Source organism: Podarcis filfolensis (genome assembly GCF_964270895.1).
Source record: "Podarcis filfolensis genome assembly, chromosome: 4".
Classification (NCBI taxonomy): Eukaryota; Metazoa; Chordata; class Lepidosauria; order Squamata; family Lacertidae; genus Podarcis; species Podarcis filfolensis.
Genome location: NC_139607.1, coordinates 23,242,972 through 23,263,977, shown reverse-complemented (window position 1 = coordinate 23,263,977; position 21,006 = coordinate 23,242,972). Strand labels below are relative to the sequence as shown.

The window sequence follows — 21,006 nt, the reverse complement described above, 5'->3', positions numbered from 1 at the left end:
CCCGGCATGACTGTTGAGCGTGGGAAGCGGCTCCCGTGTGGTTTTCCCCTTCGGAAGAAGAAGTTTTCGTGGGACCGACGAGCCCGCCCGCTCCCTTTCTGTCCCGTCCCCCCCACTCCGCCCCTCTCTTTTCGCCGCGCCGGAGGAGCGCAAAGGCTCCGGGAGTTGTTAGCAGGGGCTGCCGTCGCAAGACAAAGGAACTGGCATGCGGCTGCCGTCCCGGAGCCTCTCCCCGCTCATGCATCGCCCAGACAAAGGCCGCCTCTCCCTTGCAGCTTTCGGACGAGGGCAGGAAGCGGAGGAGACACCCGATCGCACCGCGCTGCCTTCCGTCCTGCAAAAGTGCCGTCTCTAAGCGCGAGAGAGACGCTCGCCTCCCTCCTCCGCTTCGCCCTTTGCTCCTTCGACGGGAAGCTCTGTAAATGTTCCGCCTGGGGCTGACTTGCTACTGGCCTTTGGGGACGGTGATCCTGGCCCTTTGCGAGTCGGCTGCGGGGAGCCAGCTGAGCCCCGAGAAGAGTGGGGTATGGGGACCCGGCCTGAGAGCAGAGGTGGTCCTCCCAGCCCGGTATTTTTACATCCAGGCTGTGGACACGGAAGGGAAAAGGTAATTCGGTGTAACGCTTTTTTTTTTTTTTTTAAGCGGGTGGGAATGGGGCCGGGGCGGAGTTAAGGTGGATGCGAAGCGATAGCCTGGCTTGGCGGATCTGGAAACGGATTTGCATGCCCGTCGCAGGAATCCGGAAGAGGCTCTGCGTTTTGGAAAGAAAAGCAACTTTTGCGCGTGTTTATGTATGTGCGTGATCCGCTCTGCCCTCGGTATACAGCTCTGTGGGGAGGGAGAGAGAGAGGCGATTTAGCAAACTTTGATTGGTTGCCCCAGGGCACTCTTCAGTAAGGAGCTGCGAGTAAATCTCTGCTTTTGGAAACGTCCTTAGAAAACTCACACTTATCCGCTTTATGTGTATGCTTCAAAACAGTGTTAGAAACTGAGATATGAAAGCTAGGAACTCAAGGGCTCCTTAAACCGAGGTTATGGACGCAACAACGGAATGTCTTTTTTTTAATAACAAGAATACAAAGCTGAAAATGAAGGAACAGCAGCTAAAGCCTTGTGTTCATTTTTCACATGGTCTAGTCTTTCCCCTGCCCACCCTCCTAATATCTCTTCTCCAGTCTTCAGAGAGTAACTGGAAGCGGGGAAGCAGGAAAAGGTCCTCCTTTCCTTCCACTCTGCAGTTTAATATGAAATCTTAGGCACAGTACTGCACCCAGAGCTCAGAAACTGCTCGTGCTATTGAAATTCCTGGTCACAAAATGCGCCTAGAACAATGGGAGTTTTGGACGCTGCTTAAAAGTGCAGTGTGTGATGTTTGGCCCAGAAAGGTGTGCTCATTTGGGAGCAAACACGTAGTGTGGTGGGAGTCAGGGGGGGGCATAGCCCCAGGTGCAGAGTTTTCAAGGGCGCCCCCAAGCAGAGATGCCTTTCCCACCCTGCCTGCCGTCAGGGGTCTCTGGGCCCCAGAGCCTGGCCTGGCCTTGCCTCCGTGTCCCCAGCGGCTGGGTTCTGTTCCCCCTCCACGCCCTGGGCACCAGCAAACTCTGCAATGCTGCTGGGAAGAAAGGGGCAAATTGTGAATGCCCCAGATCAGTGGTTCTCAAAGGGTGTGGCAAGAGAGGATGGCAAGTGTGGCAGGGAGCTACAAGGATGATCAAAGAAACATTTAAACGTTTCAGTGTAGTATAGTATCAAAATATTATTAATTTTTTTGCAGAATGTGGATAAGATATCTTTTCAAAACGAGAGCCTCAAATGAGACTGAGGAGACTCCTAGTTGTGTTCTCCAATGCATTTCTTATCAATAAAAAACCCGACGTAGCACAAGCAAATTTTAAATCAGAAAGTGGGGCACACAGAAAACATTTAGAGAACCACTGCCCTGTAGCTTGCTGTCCCTCAGGCTTAATACACATGCATCTAGACGTGTGATTTGGATGGGCATAATTTTGCATGTGTGTGCACTGGTTTGCATACTATAGCAAGCCAAGAGTGTTATCTGTACTCAGGCTTGTGGTTAAGCTCTTGCCTCCTTAATCACGAGCTGCAGCCAGGAAAAATCTCTGACAATAGATGGTTACGGAGGAGTGAGCTTAATATCAAGTCCCCTTTCAATGGTGCAATCTTGTCCCTGGGAGCCTGCACAGCTGCCCTGAGCCATAGTTAGGCCACATCTGCAGGCATGTAATGCGAAGCTAATGCATTTAATGCAAATTTCTGCGTAGAATTTCAGGAATACAGAATTTCTTCCAGTGTCTTTTTTATTTTCTTAAAAAAAAACCTTATTTTTGTGACTTTTAAAAATGCCTTTGGATCCTACATATAGGTCTGTGTTGGATTTCATATTGTCTTGGGCAACTGAGGTCCTTCTTTGGGGAAAATATTTGCAACTCCTGCCCTTTTTGGCTATGGTCCTAAACACAGTCAGACAGATTAAATTGACTTCAGCTGCTTAATGGTTTGCAGCGCTGGACCTGCTATAATTTAAATAAGGTTGTAATTTAACCAATGTAGCATTAAAAAAACCAAAAGCCTTGCAAAGTCTACTGCACTTCAAGTTCATTCCAACCTTGTTCTTGAATTTGAATCCCTGATGTTTTTCCACTATATAGAAATGATTGGAAATAGAAAGAAAATGAGGCATGAATTTACATGAGTTTGGGTGGGAAAATGTGTTATAATAGAAGCAAACAAACTGAGCAGTGCATCAGTGGTTGAGTTTAACTCCACTGGTCTTTTTGAAGCTTACAGACCTTCAAAAGTGTGTGTTTTTTTCACACGGCGCAAAATGAACTTGTGGAACTCACTGCCACAAGATGTGGGGGGTGGGCAGTTGGTTAGATGGCTTAGTTAAGAATTAGTCAAAAGTCTGATCAGTGGCTACTAGTTACAATGGCTACAAGCAGCCTCCAAGTTTCAGAGGCAGTATGCTGGGGAACAACCGGAGGACAGGGCTACTGTGGACTTAACTGAGGCATTCTTGTTTGCTCCCGTGAGAAAAAGGATTCTAGATTTGACCTTTGGGCTGATCCACGAAGACACAACTTACTTTTTTCCCTTCTTTATAAACGGGAAAAAATTCAGCCTGAAAAAATTCAGCCTGAAACTGAAACCAAGGAACCTAAAGGTAAAGGACCCCTGGACGATTAAGTCCAGTCAAAGGCGACTATGGGTTTGTGGCGCTCATCTCGCTTTCGGGTCAAGGGAGCCGGCATTTGTCCACAGACTAAACTGCTTCTGGCGCAACAGGACACCGTGACGAACGCCAGAGTGCACGGAAACACCATTTACCTTCCCGCCGCAGCAGTACCTATTTATCTGCTTGCGCTGGCATGCTTTCAAATTGCTAGGTTGGCAGGAGTTGGGACAGAGCAACTGGAGCTCACCCTGTCACACAGATTTGAACCGCTGACCTTCTGATCGGCAAGCCCAAGAGGCTCGGCGGTTTAGACCACAGGGCCACCTGCGTCCCTTCTGCCAAGGAACCTACAAAGCACTTAAACACATATTTCAGTTTCAGTATAATACATTACATTATAGTACCTTCATCAGCTATGCTAGTGTGGGGAGGAACCATGCAGGTATTTTAGATAGGGAGAGGTGTTAAAACACTACCTTTTCTTGCGTTCACATCTTGGGGGGGGGGGGGAAGGTTACTCAAAACATTTACCTCAGTAGGCATGTTTGCAATTTAGCTTATCCAGCTCTGGGTATTGGTAGAAAAGTTCTGGAAAAGCTTGGTGTTCAGCAGAAGTTTAATTCCTGAGAGACAGCTCATCCGCTATTACTGATGCATGCAATATGTACCTAATGTGGGGTGACAGTGAGGCTCAGCAGGCCTGGTCAGCACTTTAGATTAACTGAATAGACACTTATAACAGACCCCAGAATACGTTGCAGTATGCAGGGGGTTTCTTGGCAGATGAGCTGCTGTGGAAAGACTTCCCTAGAAATAAAAAATGCAGTGGTACCTCGGGTTACATACGCTTCAAGTTACATACGCTTCAGGTTACAGACTCCGCTAACCCAGAAATAGTACCTTGGGTTAAGAACTTTGCTTCAGGATGAGAACAGAAATTGTGCTCCAGCGGCGCGGCAGCAGCAGGAGGCCCCATTAGCTAAAGTGGTGCTTCACGTTAAGAACAGTTTCAGGTTAAGAACGGACCTCCGGAAGGAATTAAGTACTTAACCCGAGGTACCACTGTAAATAAATTGAAAAGCAGAGTATCAGATAATATGAAGTATTTCAGCTGTCGGTGAGACCCATTCCCTTGTTGGTTTAACTTTACAATCCCCAAAGTTTATCCTTAAACTTTTCGACTCGGGTCTAGAATTCTAACCCGAAGAGGGGAAAAATGTTTGATTTCATCGTCGCCATTGTCTTTGTTTCCCTGCATAGGTTTACCGTCTCTCCGGGTGAAAATGCATTTCAAGTAAAGATCACGGCTCCCGAGGAGCAATTTACGCGGGTAGGAGTGCAAATATTAGACAGGAAAGATGGCTCCTTCATCGTCAGGTACAGGATGTATGCAAGCTACAAAAACCTGAGAATCGAGGTTCAGGCCCAAGGCGTGCACGTTGCCAAATCTCCATATAGCCTGAAAGGTACAAAAATGGCATCTCATGTAGTAGCTTCTCACTGTAGCTTCTGACTGTTGGGAGACTCTTATGCGTTGTAATTGGGACTGAAGTTTGCCTTCCCAAAGTGAAACCAACTTATTGGATGTACCCACCCCTCCCAGTGGACCATTAATCCCCCTTTCTGTCTTCCACAATATGGGCAATGATCTCAATGCAAGGAAGGAGAAAAGATCTACCTGAATTGTGTGACGAATAATAATAATAATAATAATAATAATAATAATAATAATAATAATTTATTATTTATACCCCGCCCATCTGGCTGAGTTTCCCAGCCACTCTGGGCGGCTCCCAATCGAGTGTTAAAAACAATACAGCATTAAATATTAAAAACTTCCCTAAACAGGGCTGCCTTCAGGTGTCTTTTAAAGATAGGATAGCTGCTTATTTCCTTCACATCTGAAGGGAGGGCGTTCCACAGGGCGGGCGCCACTACTGAGAAGGCCCTCTGTCTGGTTCCCTGTAACCTCACTTCTCGCAATGAGGGAACCGCCAGAAGGCCCTCGGCGCTGGATCTCAGTGTCCGGGCTGAACGATGGGGGTGGAGACGCTCCTTCAGGTATACAGGACGGAGGCCGTTTAGGGCTTTAAAGGTCAGCACTAACACTTTGAATTGTGCTCGGAAATGTACTGGGAGCCAATGTAGATCTCTCAGGACCGGTGTTATATGGTCTTGGCGGACCCTCCCAGTCACCAGTCTAGCTGCCGCATTCTGGGTTAATTGCAGTTTCCGGGTCACCTTCAAAGGTAGCCCGACGTAGAGCGCACTGCAGTAGTCCAAGTGGGAGATAACTAGAGTCAGATGCATGGACTCATCTCTGAGCATTTACTGCAGGGATATGGCACCTGTAAGAGCCATAGTTCCCTTAGCCCTGTTTTACAGAATGAGCGCAGGCCCAGGTGCGACTCTGGGAGGCGATATCAGCTAGACTGTCCCACAGCTGCAAGAAGAATGCCTGTCCATTGTTCTGGGAATTGGTGGAGAAAATATAGACGTATCATTCTGAGGGTTAAGAATAAAGACACTGTCAAATTTTAATCCAGAAAAAAAACCCTGTGCCCTCCATCATCAAAAGTCTTGAAAATGTGTGTTTTGAACAGTGCTCTAGAAAACCAGGTGTCTTACTAGATATAACAAGAGGTGCTTCAAATTAATTGTAACTCATTATCGAATATGTATGATATGTGAATGCAAACACGCGCCTTAAAACAAATTTATTGCATGCAGGACCCGTCTATCATGAGAACTGCGATTGCCCCCAGGAAGATGGAAATGTGTGGCTGGAAGAAATGAGCTGCCCTCCATCCATTTTGCAGATTCAAAGAGATCTGGTGCATTTCCCCACCGTCGACCCTGACAAAATTGCCAAAGAAATCCCACAGCGGTTCGGGCAGAGGCAGAGCTTGTGCCATTACACCATAAAAGACAACAAGGTACACACTCCACCCACGGAAGTGGCTGTTTTTGCAAATAAACATTACGATAAAATCCCTGGAGATCAATGGAGGGTAGTCATTGTTTCTCTGGAGCCTGCTGTTCAGCTGACAGAAATCGGCTGATGTCCTTATGCAAGTGCCTGACATATGCATGTACCGTCAGAGTAAACGCTACTGAGGTAGATGGAACAAGGGTCTGCCTTGTTATAAGGCAAGCTTCCTAAATTTCTACACTTAGAGCATACATCAGTGAAACCATCCTCTGGGTACAGGGCAGCATGTTAATTCAATAAATAAATAAAATAAATAAATCTGTTCTTCTGGCCATACTACTAATAGGTAAAGGTAAAGGGACCCCTGACCATTAGGTCCAGTCGTGACCGACTCTGGGGTTGCGGCGCTCATCTCGCTTTATTGGCCAAGGGAGCCGGCGTACAGCTTCCAGGCCATGTGGCCAGCATGACTAAGCTGCTTCTGGCGAACCAGAGCAGCGCACGGAAACACCGTTTACCTTCCCGCCGGAGCGGTACCTATTTATCTGCTTGCACTTTGATGTGCTTTCGAACTGCTAGGTTGGCAGGAGCAGGGACCGAGCAACGGGAGCTCACCCCGTCGCAGGGATTCGAACCGCTGACCTTCTGATCGGCAAGTCCTAGGCTCTGTGGTTTAACCCACAGCGCCACCCGCATCCGTTTTACTAATAGGTAACCCGAGGCTAAAGAGAACACAAGAACTCAGGAAGAGCCAAGGTAAAACCGAAAGAATTATTTTGCTAAATCAGACCAAGTTCCACCTAGTCTGGCATGAGAAAACCAGTTGCAAGTGTGTAGTAGTTTATGTGGAGTCAATTCCCATCCTTGCTTATATTGCCTGCAGCATCTGATATTCAGAGAGAAAATGCCTCTTAATGTGGTTACTAGCTGTTGGTGGACCATGAATTTATATAATGTTTTTTAAAAACTCTTAACAGAGCAGGTATTGCAACATCTTGTGGCAGTAAACGTTGATTATGCATTGTGCAGAAAATACCCACCTTTTGCCATGAACAAGAGATTTCTCTCTGAAGGAGGGCGATGGTAATATTGCAAAGTAGATGGCATTGGCAGGCAGGCATCTTCGGGCTGGATTTATTCCCTGAAGACTGGGTCCCTTTCCGATGAAACGGCTGGCACTCTGGTTAGGAAGGCTTGCTCTTTCCATGACTTCCATCTAAAGCTGTGTTGCAAATCCTTACAGGGTGCTCCTAATTAGGACTTGCTAAAACTGTTACTGTTGGCCTGGCCAATTTGTTGGACATTAGCAATAGCAGCTGTAAGAGCAAGGTTGTTCACTGTCATATATTCTGTGCTGTTGGTTCTGCAGTCCTAAAGTTACATTTAAAAAATGGGGGTGATCTGAAGAGTTTAAGCTTTTCCTTTCCTTTCCTTTCCTTTCCTTTCCTTTCCTTTCCTTTCCTTTCCTTTCCTTGCCTTGCCTTGCCTTGCCTTGCCTTGCCTTGCCTTGCCTTGCCTTGCCTTGCCTTGCCTTGCCTTGCCTTGCCTTGCCTTGCCTTGCCTTGCCTTGCCTTGCCTTTCCTATTCTTTTCTATTCTTTTGAGAGGGGAACCTAATTCAAATATACTCAGTCTGGTTTGTTTGTTTTTAGGTTTACATAAAGACCCACGGTGAACATGTAGGCTTCAGGATATTCATGGATGCCATCCTTCTTTCTTTGACTCGGAAAGTGAGTAGACGTCTTAAAAAACATGGCCATTACAGATTTTAATTCTGTTTTGTTTTTAAGTCTGTGTGAATGAATATGGCACCTGAAGTGCTGTAGAACACAGTAAACGGTAAAAATGAGTTAACAATAAAAAATGGCAACCTCGAAATAAAAATTAAAATAAAAGGTAAAGGACCGCTGGACAGTTAAGTCCAGTCAAAGGCGACTATGGGGTTGTGGCGCTCATCTCCACTTTCAGGCTGAGGGAACTGGCGTTTGTCCACAGACAGCTTTCTGGGTCACATGGCCAGCATGAATAAACCACTTCTGGCGCAACAGAACACCGTGACGGAAACCAGAGCACATGGAAACGCCGTTTACCTTCCCGCCGCAGCGGTACCTATTTATCTACTCACTCTGGTATGCTTTTGAACTGCTAGGTTGGCAAGAGCTGGGACAGAGCAACGAGGATTTGAGTCGCCGACCTTCTGATCGGCAAGCCCAAGAGGCTCAGTGGTTTAGATCACAGTGCCACCAGCATCCCTGAAAACAAATAACAGCCTCCATAAGACATAAGGTGGAAAATGGTGCCGTGAGCAAAAGAAACAGAGTCCCCCACCACTAGCCAGCTGGAATGGTTATTTAGAAAAGCATAATTTTAACTAAATGCTGAAAGGCCAACGAAGATGTGACTGTCTGAATTTGAGCTGGCAGACAACTGGGGACAAGATTGGAGCCTGCAGTCCCCTGTAGCTTGTGTCCCGTGTGGCAAACTAGCCATTCCCAAGTGCTGCTGTCAACTAGGAGCAACATTATTGTCAAGCAGCCTTCCTGATTCCCATCAGTCTGCAGCAGCCCAGGAAAGTTTTCTTAATATACAGTTTCAAATGCTGGTCTTCCTGTCTGGTGCTAGACAGGGTCCTTTCTAAGAGTCCTAGAAGGAGAGCCTTAAATTGGATCAGAACTGGGTGCTTTAACCTTTTTCTTCCTATGTCACCGTTGTTTTTGCTGAAAACCATGCTGTCCTAAATCCTGCTCTGGAAAATCTATTGTCGAAGAGTCCCTGGAGTCGTCTCATCACTGGAATTGCAGCCTATTTGAAAGTAGTAGATGCCTGAAGGGTGTGCCGCAAGAATTGCAAAAACCAAAACCAGATGACTTAGGCAAGTTAGTTCTGTTCGTGCTATTAGGCAGAGCAAATATTTCAGGGTCCCTAATGAGTTTTCCTTACTCCAGAACAAAAAAAGAGAGAAGTTTCTATTGCTGCAGGGACAGCTTCTCTGACGCGGCGCTGCACTGATGAGAAAATTTACAGTCAGCTCAACCGGCATACAGTCGATGCCGAACTAGATGTGACATGAGAACTCTGTGGTTGGAGACAGTATTGTGTAATGGTTAGGGTTTTGGACTACAGTGGTACCTCGGGTTAAGAACTTAATTCGTTCTGGAGGTCCCTTCTTAACCTGAAACTTCGTAACCTGAGGTACCACTTTAGCTAATGAGGCCTTCCGCTGCCGCCGCACCTCCGCCACGCGATTTCTGTTCTCATCCTGAAGCAAAGTTCTTAACCTACTATTTCTGGGTTAGCAGAGTCTGTAACCTGAAGCATCTGTAACCTGAGGGACCACTGTACAGCTGCAGAGGCCAGTGTTCAAATTCCCATTCGCTGTGTATCCCGTTTCCACTTCACCTCGAATTCCTTGGGAGAAAGGCAGGAAACAATGGAATGAATGGATGAAATGAACTCCCTTTCTCCTCCTCCTCCTCCTCCTTATTGAATTTATATCCTGCCCTATACTTGGAGGCCTCACGGTGGTTCACAGAACAAAATCAAAATATAAAACCACAAAATATATAATCAAACCAAAAACAACAACCCAATAACCCCCCCCCAAAAAAACACATTTTAAAAGGGCATAGGATGTCATTCAAATCCTATAAACAAAAGTTAGCTGCACTGAACCTAATCTGGGTCAGAACTGAGTGGGGGGATTGACTCCCCCCCCCCCCGTGAAAATCCCCCACTACCACCTGTGTTAGAAACTGAGTTATGAAAGCTAGGAGCTAAACAGCACCTTAAACCTAGGTTATGGGTGCAACAGCAGAATGTTTAGGCGCGCTTTTTTATACAAAGCTGAAAATGAATGAACGGCAGCTAATATTATGTTCATTTTTCACATGGTTTAGTCCTTCCCCTGCCCACCCCCCTAATATCTCTTCTCCAGTCTTCAGAGAGTAACTGGAAGTAGGGAAGGCAGAAAAAGCTCATTTTCTTCCACTCTGCAGTTTTAATCTGAAATCTTAAGTGCAGTACAGTGCCCAGAGCTCAGAAACTGCTCACACGATTGAAATTCCCGGTCGCAAAAATGTGCCTAAAACAACGGGAGTTTCGAACACTTGACTACCACCACCTGCAAATTGCTATTTACACCCGCTGGTAATATTTACAGTTGTTGATGAAAAGGGGAGGGTGTAATTTTGAACATGTTAACCTGCCCTCTCCCTGCACTGTGCTTCTGATCAAAACGAGACTTAGTTTTCTCTTCCTTCCCCCACACAACTAGTTTTTTTAAAAAAAAATTAAAATGGCAAAAATTAAAGAGCAATCTGCTTAACCTTTCCATTAAGAAAAAAGGAACGAAACCTTGGTCCACTCTGTTCTGTATCCCATGCTTAAATGTACATTATTTTGTGCTTCGTAGATCAGCTATTTTCTCGTTTTCTGCCTTGAGGGAACTGTAACCCGGAACTGCCTCATGGCTGCCACAGGACTCCTGAGTATTCAAGAGAATTGTAAGGGTGCCCACTCAATTCGCACTGGGTGCCGGTTAGGGCCTTTGGCCCTCACCATGTGAATTGAAACCATGACTGTAAACAACAACTCAACACCCAGATCTGTCTGCACATTGCAAGGGGAGATTGATAGCAGAGGGCAAGCTCTCTGAGCTATCTGCCATTACTGATATTCTAACTGAAGTCCCCCTTCAAAACTTGCAAGGAAACACGGGATTCCCTAGAACCCAGTATGGATTGCACCTTCATTCAAAAGATGTCGCCATGAACATTAAGGAAAAATGTGCTTCAAGAAGTCTGTTGAAAAATATGTGAATAAATGTAGCCTGAACTTAGTTCAAGAAATAGAATGGCTTGCAATTCCTATTGGGATTATAAACCAGCAGGTGGCATTGCGCTCCTAAAGATTTCGGTGTACATGTTTCCTTTTACCCTAAGAAGGCAGAAGACAAATACAACATGTTGGCTTATCCCTGCCTTCCAAAAGCCTGTCCAGAGTTGCTTCTCAGAGAAACTCACTTATCTTCGGTGTAGTAGGTAAAGAAAATGAGCTATGAACAAACCACCCCATTTTAGGCTCCCTTTTTAAATGTGAGGAGATGACAACAATACAGTGGTACCTCAGGTTACATACGCTTCAGGTTACATACGCTTCAGGTTACAGACTCTGCTAACCCAGAAAAAGTGCTTCAGGTTAAGAACTTTGCTTCAGGATGAGAACAGAAATCATGTTCCGGTGGCAGCGGGAGGCCCCATTAGCTAAAGTGGTGCTTCAGGTTAAGAACAGTTTCAGGTTAAGTACGGACCTCCGGAACGAATTAAGTACTTAACCCGAGGTACCACTGTACTGGTCTACCTTGCAGGGTTACGATAAGTGTAATTCATCACTTAAGCAAATGCCATATAAATACAAAGCATAATTCATAGTTTTGTGTTGTGGGGGTTTTAGAGGACAAAACAACCTTAAATTGTACCCAGAAGACTATAGAAAGTCAGTGAAGACCCTGGAGTATTGATGTAATATATACTTTTAGGACTTGCCATTCCAGTTACTCTCCAGTAACTACTCTCCATAAAGGCCTAGGGCCTATTTCAATAATCAAGTTTACAAGTCTGGAGGAATGTTTGCTTTGTGTGTGTTACATGTGAACTGTAGTGATAACAAAATTATAAATAAGAAACACATGTCAATTTTGGGGTGGTCAAAGAGTGGCCAGTCGTAGATAGTGAATGTTTTGCTTTACTGTCTCTCAGGTGAAAATGCCAGATGTCGAGTTTTTTGTCAACTTGGGAGACTGGCCTCTGGAGAAAAAGAAATCCTCTCAGGACATCCACCCCATATTTTCCTGGTGCGGATCCAACGATTCAAAAGACATTGTGATGCCAACCTATGACCTGACAGACTCCGTTTTAGAAACAATGGGCCGGTAAGAGCTCCTACCAAGGTTTTGGAAGTTGTCCCCACATCTTACAATGTTTCTTGTTGACGGCGTTCATTGGTGCTGCAGTTAGCAGTGGGTACAAGCCATTACCTTTATGCATGGAAAATGGGAAGCCAGATGCAAGGGGGATACAGCATAGCTGTCAACCGTCCCTTATTTGGCGGGAAACTCCCTTATCCCAGCGCAGTGTCCCGCTGCTGTCCCGGATTGATGATGTCCCTTAAATTTCCCGGGTTTCATGCTCGCCCGGCTCGGGAGGGAAGCAGCTGCTCGGGGTCCTCCGCCGTGAGAGAGAGCGCGCGCATGAGCTGCCGCTTCTCCGTCTCTCCCTTTTCCCCCTAAGGGGCACGTCGTGAGGAGACGGGTGGGCTGCGCTGCCAGGGGAAGCCAGAGGCGGCTGAGGAGGCGGCCTGAGGGAGGAGGAAGAGGAGGGGATGGGGAGGGACGCAGAAGGGCGGCGCTTCAGCAGCCACTGCAGAGCCACAACCGCCTCATGCCAGGCTCGCGGGCGAGAGTCTCTCTTCCTCCTTCTCGGGCGGGGAAGGGGCGATGGAACTCCTTGCGCCAGGACGACGGCAGCCCCGACGTGCATAACCTAAGCAAAATCCCTTATTTTGGCTGCTGATCCCTTATTTTCAAGGCTGCTGGTCCCTTATTTTCAAATCTGTAAGTTGACAGCTATGGGATACAGACAAGAGGGGGAAAGGAGATAGGCAACCCAGTCAGATGGGCGGGGTATTATTCTTATTTATTATTATTATTGAATAAGGTGTCCCTATTTTCATCAGAGAAATCTTGCAGGGCATGATTGCAAAGTCAGGAAAGTGAGAGTGCCTGGTTATGTGTGCCTTTGCCTCCACCCATCCCAGTCAGGAATAGAAACACAAAGTTTCCTCACAGCTCTCTCTCAGCATACTGGTTTTCATACTGGTTTTCATGCAATCTTCTCACTTCTGGTGAAATGGCAAAAGGTACAAACCCCACATCCCTTACAAGAAGAGAAGACTTGGCTCTCTAGAGTCTCTTGCTGGGCCATGTCGCCTGCCTTTCAGCCAGAATCGGTGGTGGTTCCTCAGGGACATATTAATACGGAGGTGCCACCCGCTCCTGCCTGGAAGCTCCAACAACTGTGGCCAAATATCCTGTTTCCTCTCAACAGAGTCAGCCTGGACATGATGTCTGTTCAAGCAAACACTGGGCCACCTTGGGAAGAGAAGAACGCCACAGCGATATGGCGGGGCCGAGACAGCCGCAAAGAAAGGCTCGAACTTGTGAAAATGAGTAGAAAGTACCCAGAAATCATCGATGCGGCGTTTACAAACTTCTTCTTTTTCAAGCATGATGAAAGTCTCTATGGCCCCATTGTGAAGCATATTTCCTTTTTCGACTTCTTCAAGGTACGATACAAAGGTGATTGTGCTTAGATAAGCCTTTAGAGAGGTTTTCCCCCTTTTTTAAATTATATTGAGATGTCGGCAGCTGCCCAGCTCCCAGAGATTAAAAAGCGTATCTTACAAGTTTTTGTAGCGCTATCACCCAGTTCTATGGAGGCTGTATCTAGATTATAATTTTTCAGAAACCTTAAAGTGTTACTATAGCCATTGTTGCTTGGGATAAACATGGTCACTTTGTCCAAATTGCTGCAGTTCTGGATGCCTCTTAAGACAATCTGTGCAGGTGGTTTCCCCACCCCCACCCCACGTTATTTCCCTTCATGTTTTGGTGAGGCAAAATGAGACCTTAAATTCTAATTTAAGCCAGTAAATGGAAGATGGTTTTTCTATGACCAGAGGTACGATCCAAACCCGCCCCAAGCCTTTTACTACTGAATTTTTCAAAGGCTTGGGCCGGTTTTAACGTTATTAAAATTATCCCTCTAATGTGGAGATCATATAACAAGCAACTTCTACTTGTTGGTCCTCTGAGATGAGAGGTAACATTGGTCCTGAGCTTACAGTTTTAGTTTGCCCAATTAAACGTCGTATTTCTATGCCAGTTCTGCCAGTTCCTAGTGGTTGCCGGTGCCGATGTACAGATATTTCACGCTATTCACTTGGCTCATATTATAAGCTTGGTAACGTTATAACATGAAGTATTGCGACGTGAAAGTAGTTTTCATGGTCTCAATGTGGGGCTTAAATGTCTCAAGCAGACTTCAGTGACGCTGTGCAATGCACATTACTACTCTAGGCATGTTTCTCTGCCTGCACAGACCATAATCATCAGTAGACACACACACAGAGTGCTTTTTTTCTGGGGGTACACAGGGGTACATACATCCCATAACATTTTGTGAATCTTTGTACTTTTGTCCATTTACTCTATTTATTTTTTTGAACTATAAAATGGTGATTTTCTTGAGTCAAAATGAGAGTACCCCTAAACATTTTTTAAAAGAAAAAAAGCACTGTATATATATTTTCAAAATAAAGACCTCAGATTGCTTTACACCTTTTGGAAAGCTTAACTGGATGAGACTGCCTTAGTAACACTTAAGCTTTGATTAATTTTGTGAATGGTTAGTAAAATATACAGCAATGTGTGATATGTAAAATGAACCATGGAAAGAGATGAAGGGAAGACATTGGATATTTTAAAGTTTGTAAAATGTTTTATTTGACATTGTGAAACAGAAAATTTAATAATAACAAAAATTATTATAGAACTTCAAAGGTACAGGAGAATACGAAAACGACACCAGCTAAACCTGGTTAAAAGCTCACACATGTTGTTTATGGGTTAAAAGCATAGCATTGTTGTGAAAGCAACAAACTCTTGAGAAATCCAGTATTGGCTGGAGCTCACTATTAAGGGTACATCTGGCGGCAAACCCAGGTTTGCTGCTAAGTAAATGTGGAAAAATATCCTAAAGGTTCTCTGAAATCCTGCATTCAGATCTTCTTGCGGGTATTCAACCTTCAGATGTCAATGCCGTAGTGGAGAGAACCCCACAACAAATCTACAGGCCGCCTGCTTATGAATTTTGTGCTGTGTGTTTTGCAGTATAAATACCAAATTAATATCGATGGCACAGTGGCCGCGTACCGACTGCCTTATCTGCTAGCAGGAAGTAGCGTAGTGCTAAAGCAGGACTCCATCTACTACGAACATTTTTACAACGAGCTACAACCGTGGAAACATTATCTTCCTTTCAAAAGCGACCTAAGCGATCTCCTGGAGAAGCTGCAGTGGGCCAAAGACCACGACGAAGAGGTGAAAATACAATGGGCCCACACAGATGTTGCAAAATTATGTTCCCACAGCTCTTAGGAGTTTCTTGTGCCACACAGAATGGGGGGGGGGGGCGGGGATTCCTGCATCTAAGCATGCAGTGGAAAGCTGGGTGAGAAGTTTGGGCTTGCAGTAAACTGCCAGAAGGTATTGTTGCTTAGTCATTTAGTCGTGTCTGACTCTTTGTGACCCCATGGACCAGAGCACGCCAGGCTCTCCTGTCTTCCACTGCCTCCCACAGTTTAGTCAAACTCATGCTGGTAGCTTTGAGAACACTATCCAACCATCTCATCCTCTGTCATCCCCTTCTCCTTGTGCCCTCCATCTTTCCCAACATCAGGGTCTATTCCAGGGAGTCTTCTCTTCTCATGAGGTGGCCAAAGTATTGGAGCCTCAGCTTCACGATTTGTCCTTCCAGTAAGCACTCAGGGCTGATTTCCTTAAGAATGGATAGGTTTGATCTTCTTGCAGTCCATGGGACTCTCAAGAGTCTCCTCCAGCACCAGAATTCAAAAGCATCAATTCTTCGGCGATCAGCCTTCTTTATGGCCCAGCTCTCACTTCTATACATCACTACTGGGAAAACCATAGCTTTAACTATACGGACCTTTGTTGGCAAGGAGATGTCTCTGCTTTTTAAGATGTCATCTAGGTTTGTCATTGCTTTCTTCCCAGGAAGCAGGCAGCAAGAAGGTAGATTGCAGTAAATCTACAAGAAGGTAGATTTGCTGGTAAAAACGGGGGGGGGGGGGTTTGAGGAAAAAGCTGGTGCATGACTAGGAACACAGTTGCTTTTCCTTCTCCCTCTCCAATTCCCCCCTTTTTGGAATCAGTCCTGTTAAACTCAAATGTTCTGGCACCACATTGGGACTTTTGGTTGGTCCTAATAAAAGGTATAGATTCACAGCCCCTGTCTGGATTCATTGCACAAAATCCCTGATAGATTTATGCCCTTAAGAATCACTTCTCCTAGCTAATAGAATGTTAGTCTGTTTGAGACTTTGGTGGGTGGGGCAGTTTGCCTATAATGGACTCATTCAATCTGATAAAGTCTGACGCATGTGAAAACTGGAATTTAATTGATTTGGGTTGGGTGGGACTGAGCAATAAGAAGGGAAATGGGCATTCTAAGAAAATTAATGTTTTAACATGAAGATACCTTGCCTCTCCCCCATCTGTTATCCCTGACAGGCAAAGAATATTGCAAAAGCGGGACAAGAATTTGCAAGAAACAACCTCATGGGAGACCATATATTTTGCTATTACTTCAAACTTTTTCAGGTCAGTTCTCTCTTCGATTACGGAAATGGAAATGTAAGAATGCCTTAAATATAAAGAACTAAAGTGACTTACCAGTTCTGTGGAGGGACAAACACATGGCTGTTCCTATATTTATTGCCATACATGAGGTAAAGGTAAAGGACCCCTGAATGGTTAAGCCCAGTCAAATTTGACTATGGGGTGCAACGCTCATCTCCACTTTCAGGCCGAGGGAGCCAGCGTTTGTCCACAGACAGCTTTCCAGGTCATGTAGCCAGCATGACTAAACCATTTCTAAAATGGAAGCCAGAGTGCATGGAAATGCCATTTACCTTCCCACCGCAGTGGTACCTATTTATCTACTTGCACTGGTGTGCTTTTGAACTGCTAGGTTGGCAGCATGAGTTAAATCTTAAGGTTTGTTTAAACAAACGCTTTATTAATTTCTTTATCAGATACATTAATATAATACAGTTACATTTCCAAGAACAATAAACATACAGTTGTACATTGGAAGTTGAACGGAATTCGGTCCGGAAGTCGGTTCGACTTCCCAAACCAAAGTGCAGCTTCTGATTGGCTGCAGAAAGCATCTGAAGCCTTGTCGGACGTTTGGCTTCCAAAAATAGGTCGCAAACTGGAACAGTCACTTCTGGGTTTGTGGCATTCGGGAGCCAAAACGTTTGAGAACCAAGCTGTTCGAAAACCAAGGTATGCCTGTATTACATATATATCCAAAAACGAAACTCGCTGATCAGGTAGCAAGCAGCTGGGTGAATTCACCACCACCCCAGTCCCAAAGTACAGTGGATGCTCGGGTTGCGAATGTGATCCGTGCGGGAAGCATGTTCGCAACCCACAGCGTTCACAACCCACAGCGCCACCTCTGCGCACGTGTGGGTTGCGATTTGGCACTTCTGCGCATGTGCAAAGTGCAGTTTAGTGCTTCTGCACATGCACAAGCACTGAAACCCGGAAGTACCCTGTTCCAGTACTTCCAGGTTCGGCGTGGTGCACAACCTGAAAACACACAACCCAAAACGTCTGTAACCTGAGGTATGACTGTATAGAAGCACCTTCACAATCCCTAATTCCGCCTTTGTTACATATAATCACACTGGTGCTATTGTGGTATATCAAACCTGTTATGTGTACATTAGTTGTGGGTTCAAGCTCCACGTCGGGCAAGATTCCTGCCCAAAAGAAGACCCTCGTAGTCCCTTCTAACACAATAGTTCTCTGATTTAACATTCCTTCAAGCCGTCCATTCAAACTGATGGGCATCCTTTTAAAACATTACCCGTGGTGTTTAATAACCAAGATCTGCAAGTAAGCACCGTGTGAAAGGTATGCCCTGAAAATTAAGCTGGCATTTTGTTAAAGAAGCATCCCGACTTCCACAAATCCCATTCTAATGTGGAGGGATCTGTTCCTCAAAGCAGCAATCAGCAAAGATCAAAGAGCCCAGCTTTAGAAAGCCCCTCCCGAAACACAGCTGAAAATGTCTGTGCATTAACACGGAGGTACTGATATTTCAGCAAGTCACCAGGTGCAGCCCGTGTCAGCTTACAGTTTCTGTGATACCGAATCTCAGGTTCTTCCCCGCGAGGTTTGCTGGAGCTATGGGCGATTGATTGGTTACAGCTTTTCCAACACTGAGTGCGCAAGTACCCCCCTTTTTAAATTTTTCAATTAGGAATATGCCAAACTACAAGTGACTGAACCAAAAGTGAGAGATGGCATGGAGAAAGTGGAACAGCCAGATGACGACCTTTTTCCCTGTAGTTGCCACCGGAAAAAGGTACAGTATGTACAAGTTAACATTTTAGGAACTGTTTGTTCAGGATCCTGACCTGCCATTTATTTAACTGGGAACATCTTATGCCTCACATATTCGGATTCTAAGTTGGGGGGAACAGATTTTGTTACGGGTGCCAACAGAATCCCTTGCTGCTTTTCCATATACAGTGGACGCTCGGGTTGTGAACGTGATCTGTGCAGGATACACATTCGCAACCCGCAGCATCCGCAACCTGCAGCGTCACGTCTGCACACACGCATTGTGATTCGGCGCTTCTGCACATGCACAAAGCATGATTTAGCTCTTCTGTGCATGCGCGACTGCCGAAACCCAGAAGTAACCTGTTCCGGTACTTCTGGATTTCAGCGGTCCGTAACCCAAAAAAACACAACCTGAAGCGTCTGTAACCCGAGGTATGACTGTATTGAGGGAGGCAGAGATTTTCACAACCAATGCCAGTGGTTTAACAGAAAACCACTGAGGATGTTTTGGAGTGGGTTAAATCCTGCTAAGTCATGGAGGTAGCTGGAGAGCAGGAGTTGCAAGTTCACAGAAACCAGCTGTGAGTATTTCACCGAGTTTTTTGTTCCGAAGGAAATTATGTGTTTAGCCAAGGAAGTTTGGATTTTTCTGGATGCAAAAATCATGCAGCAGATCTGCGCGATTTATCTTACGATGTGCAGTTCTCCAGTTTGCTTTTTCCTGTTTCACAGAACATACTCAAGTTTTGGCAGTCGTGGCAAGGAGAAATTCAGATCGCAAAAGCCTTGCCCCAAACACGTAGAAATCTTAAGTCGGCCACCTCTCTTGGTTCTTGAGATTTCAGCAGGAATTACCCACACGCTTTCTAGCATATGTTCGCAAGCATAAGAACTAAGAACTTGCTTTCGAAAAAGATAAAAAGTAAAAAAAATGATATTTTAAGGAAGCTGAATGAACAATGCACCCAGGACATTGTGCTTTTTCTATATGCTATAAGGCATGCACAATGCAGTTCTCGCTCACACACAAAAAACACAGGGCCTCTATCGCAGAGAAAACGTCTTCCTTGCAAAAGGCCATCTTACTGTTCTGTCAATTAAGTTGCATTGCCAATGTGAGCCTGAAAGAGTTGCAATTTTTTAAAAAATGAAACAGTATTGCAAGTTACCGTGGGTCAAATGAAGAAATGTCAATGTTTCAAAATGGGAGTTGTATTCCAAACATTCCATCCCATTCTAACATGACCAGAAAACAGAAGTCAAGATGCAGCATAGAGTGCTTATGGGTTTCTTGTGAATCTGATTGTTGTTATTATTTAAATTTACAAATATAAAGCTGAGCAGGTAGCAGGCAGGCAGTTGTAATTCTGAAATACCACCAGTCTTGCGCACCAACACAAACCCTAGGGTTCATTTCAGAGACCCCTGAAATCTAGAACATTACTCTTACTTGCTCTTTCCAATGAAATTATAATGTGCAAATAAATCCTCTCCACACCCATTTAGGCAAGTGGGTATGATACAGCCCAGGAACTTATAATTAAGTACAGACCATCATAGTTCATTAACCAGGGACTTAATTTTTCACTATTATGGACATCTCTGCTAAAATAATCTAGAGAGAGAAGGAACTTTTTCTGGAACATAAGAGTCTGCTCAAAATACTATAACGTAAAGCAAAGTTGTTGAGGACTTATTTCAACCGTGAAATATTTTCATCTTACTTACAGGTCAAAGAGGAACTTTAACAAGAAAACTGGTGTTTACAGTATTTGGATTTCAGTGTCTTCAGATGAGAACAAAAAAAGACGAGTCCAAATGCCTTCTGTTGTGCATGCAGTATTACTACACCTTTGCTTTTATAATTTTTTATTATTTTTAAAAATAAATACTATTTCCATAAAGTTGAGAGCGTTTTTTGTTTTAAAAAATAGCTTTGATTTTGGTACTATATTATATACCCCTTCTACAGAGGGCTTTTGCTGCAGCCTGTGGATTACTGCCGCTCGCTTAAGCAGATTACACGCAACACACCAAAATAATATGCGTGAGAAGGAAAGGAAAATGTGGACTAGAAATCTATATAGCTGAAGCTAACAAGAAAAAAAATACAATTGGGAACCTTTCAAGTAATTGTTAAAACAACTGACTAGGGTGTGTTCAAGCTTCATTAGTAGGGTTTATACTAAGCTTGTTTAATTCAGTAGTCTTTTAAAAAACATTTGCTTGTAACAGCTGTCCAAAGAGACCCCCTGTCATATGGATTTCAGACAAGGAGTTGAGCTTCTCATTGCCAAACTACACTGAAGCCCTAACTAGGAAGGCTGGTTGAATAAAAATAATTCTAAGCCATTTAAGGGACCTGTGGCAAAAGCATGTGTTTCACAGACTTGTTTTGAAACTAATAGTGTATCATTCATGTTTACCCTGTACGAAGCTGCCCCTCCAGGGATAGCGTATTGGCTCTCAGGATCCCAAGGTAAAGGTAAAGGGACCCCTGACCATTAGGTCCAGTCGTGACTGACTCTGGGGTTGCGGTGCTCATCTCGCTTTATTGGCCGAGGGAGCCGGCATACAGCTTCCAGGTCATGTGGCCAGCAGGACTAAGCTGCTTCTGGCGAAACAGAGCAGTGCACGGAAATGCCATTTACCTTCCTGCCG

General features: G+C 45.0%; 1 protein-coding gene across 1 annotated transcript; it reads left to right on the top strand.

The window, feature by feature from the left end:
• On the top strand, positions 1–20,249 carry POGLUT2 (protein O-glucosyltransferase 2). The gene is made up of 10 exons (XM_083610776.1): positions 1–607; positions 4,458–4,663; positions 5,928–6,133; positions 7,781–7,858; positions 11,885–12,057; positions 13,232–13,469; positions 15,076–15,285; positions 16,495–16,584; positions 18,260–18,364; positions 20,076–20,249. The coding sequence occupies exons 1-10, from the start codon at positions 423–425 to the stop codon at positions 20,091–20,093; spliced, it is 1,509 nt and encodes a 502-aa protein (XP_083466902.1). The 5' UTR covers positions 1–422; the 3' UTR covers positions 20,094–20,249.
• Positions 20,250–21,006: the final 757 nt, after the last annotated feature.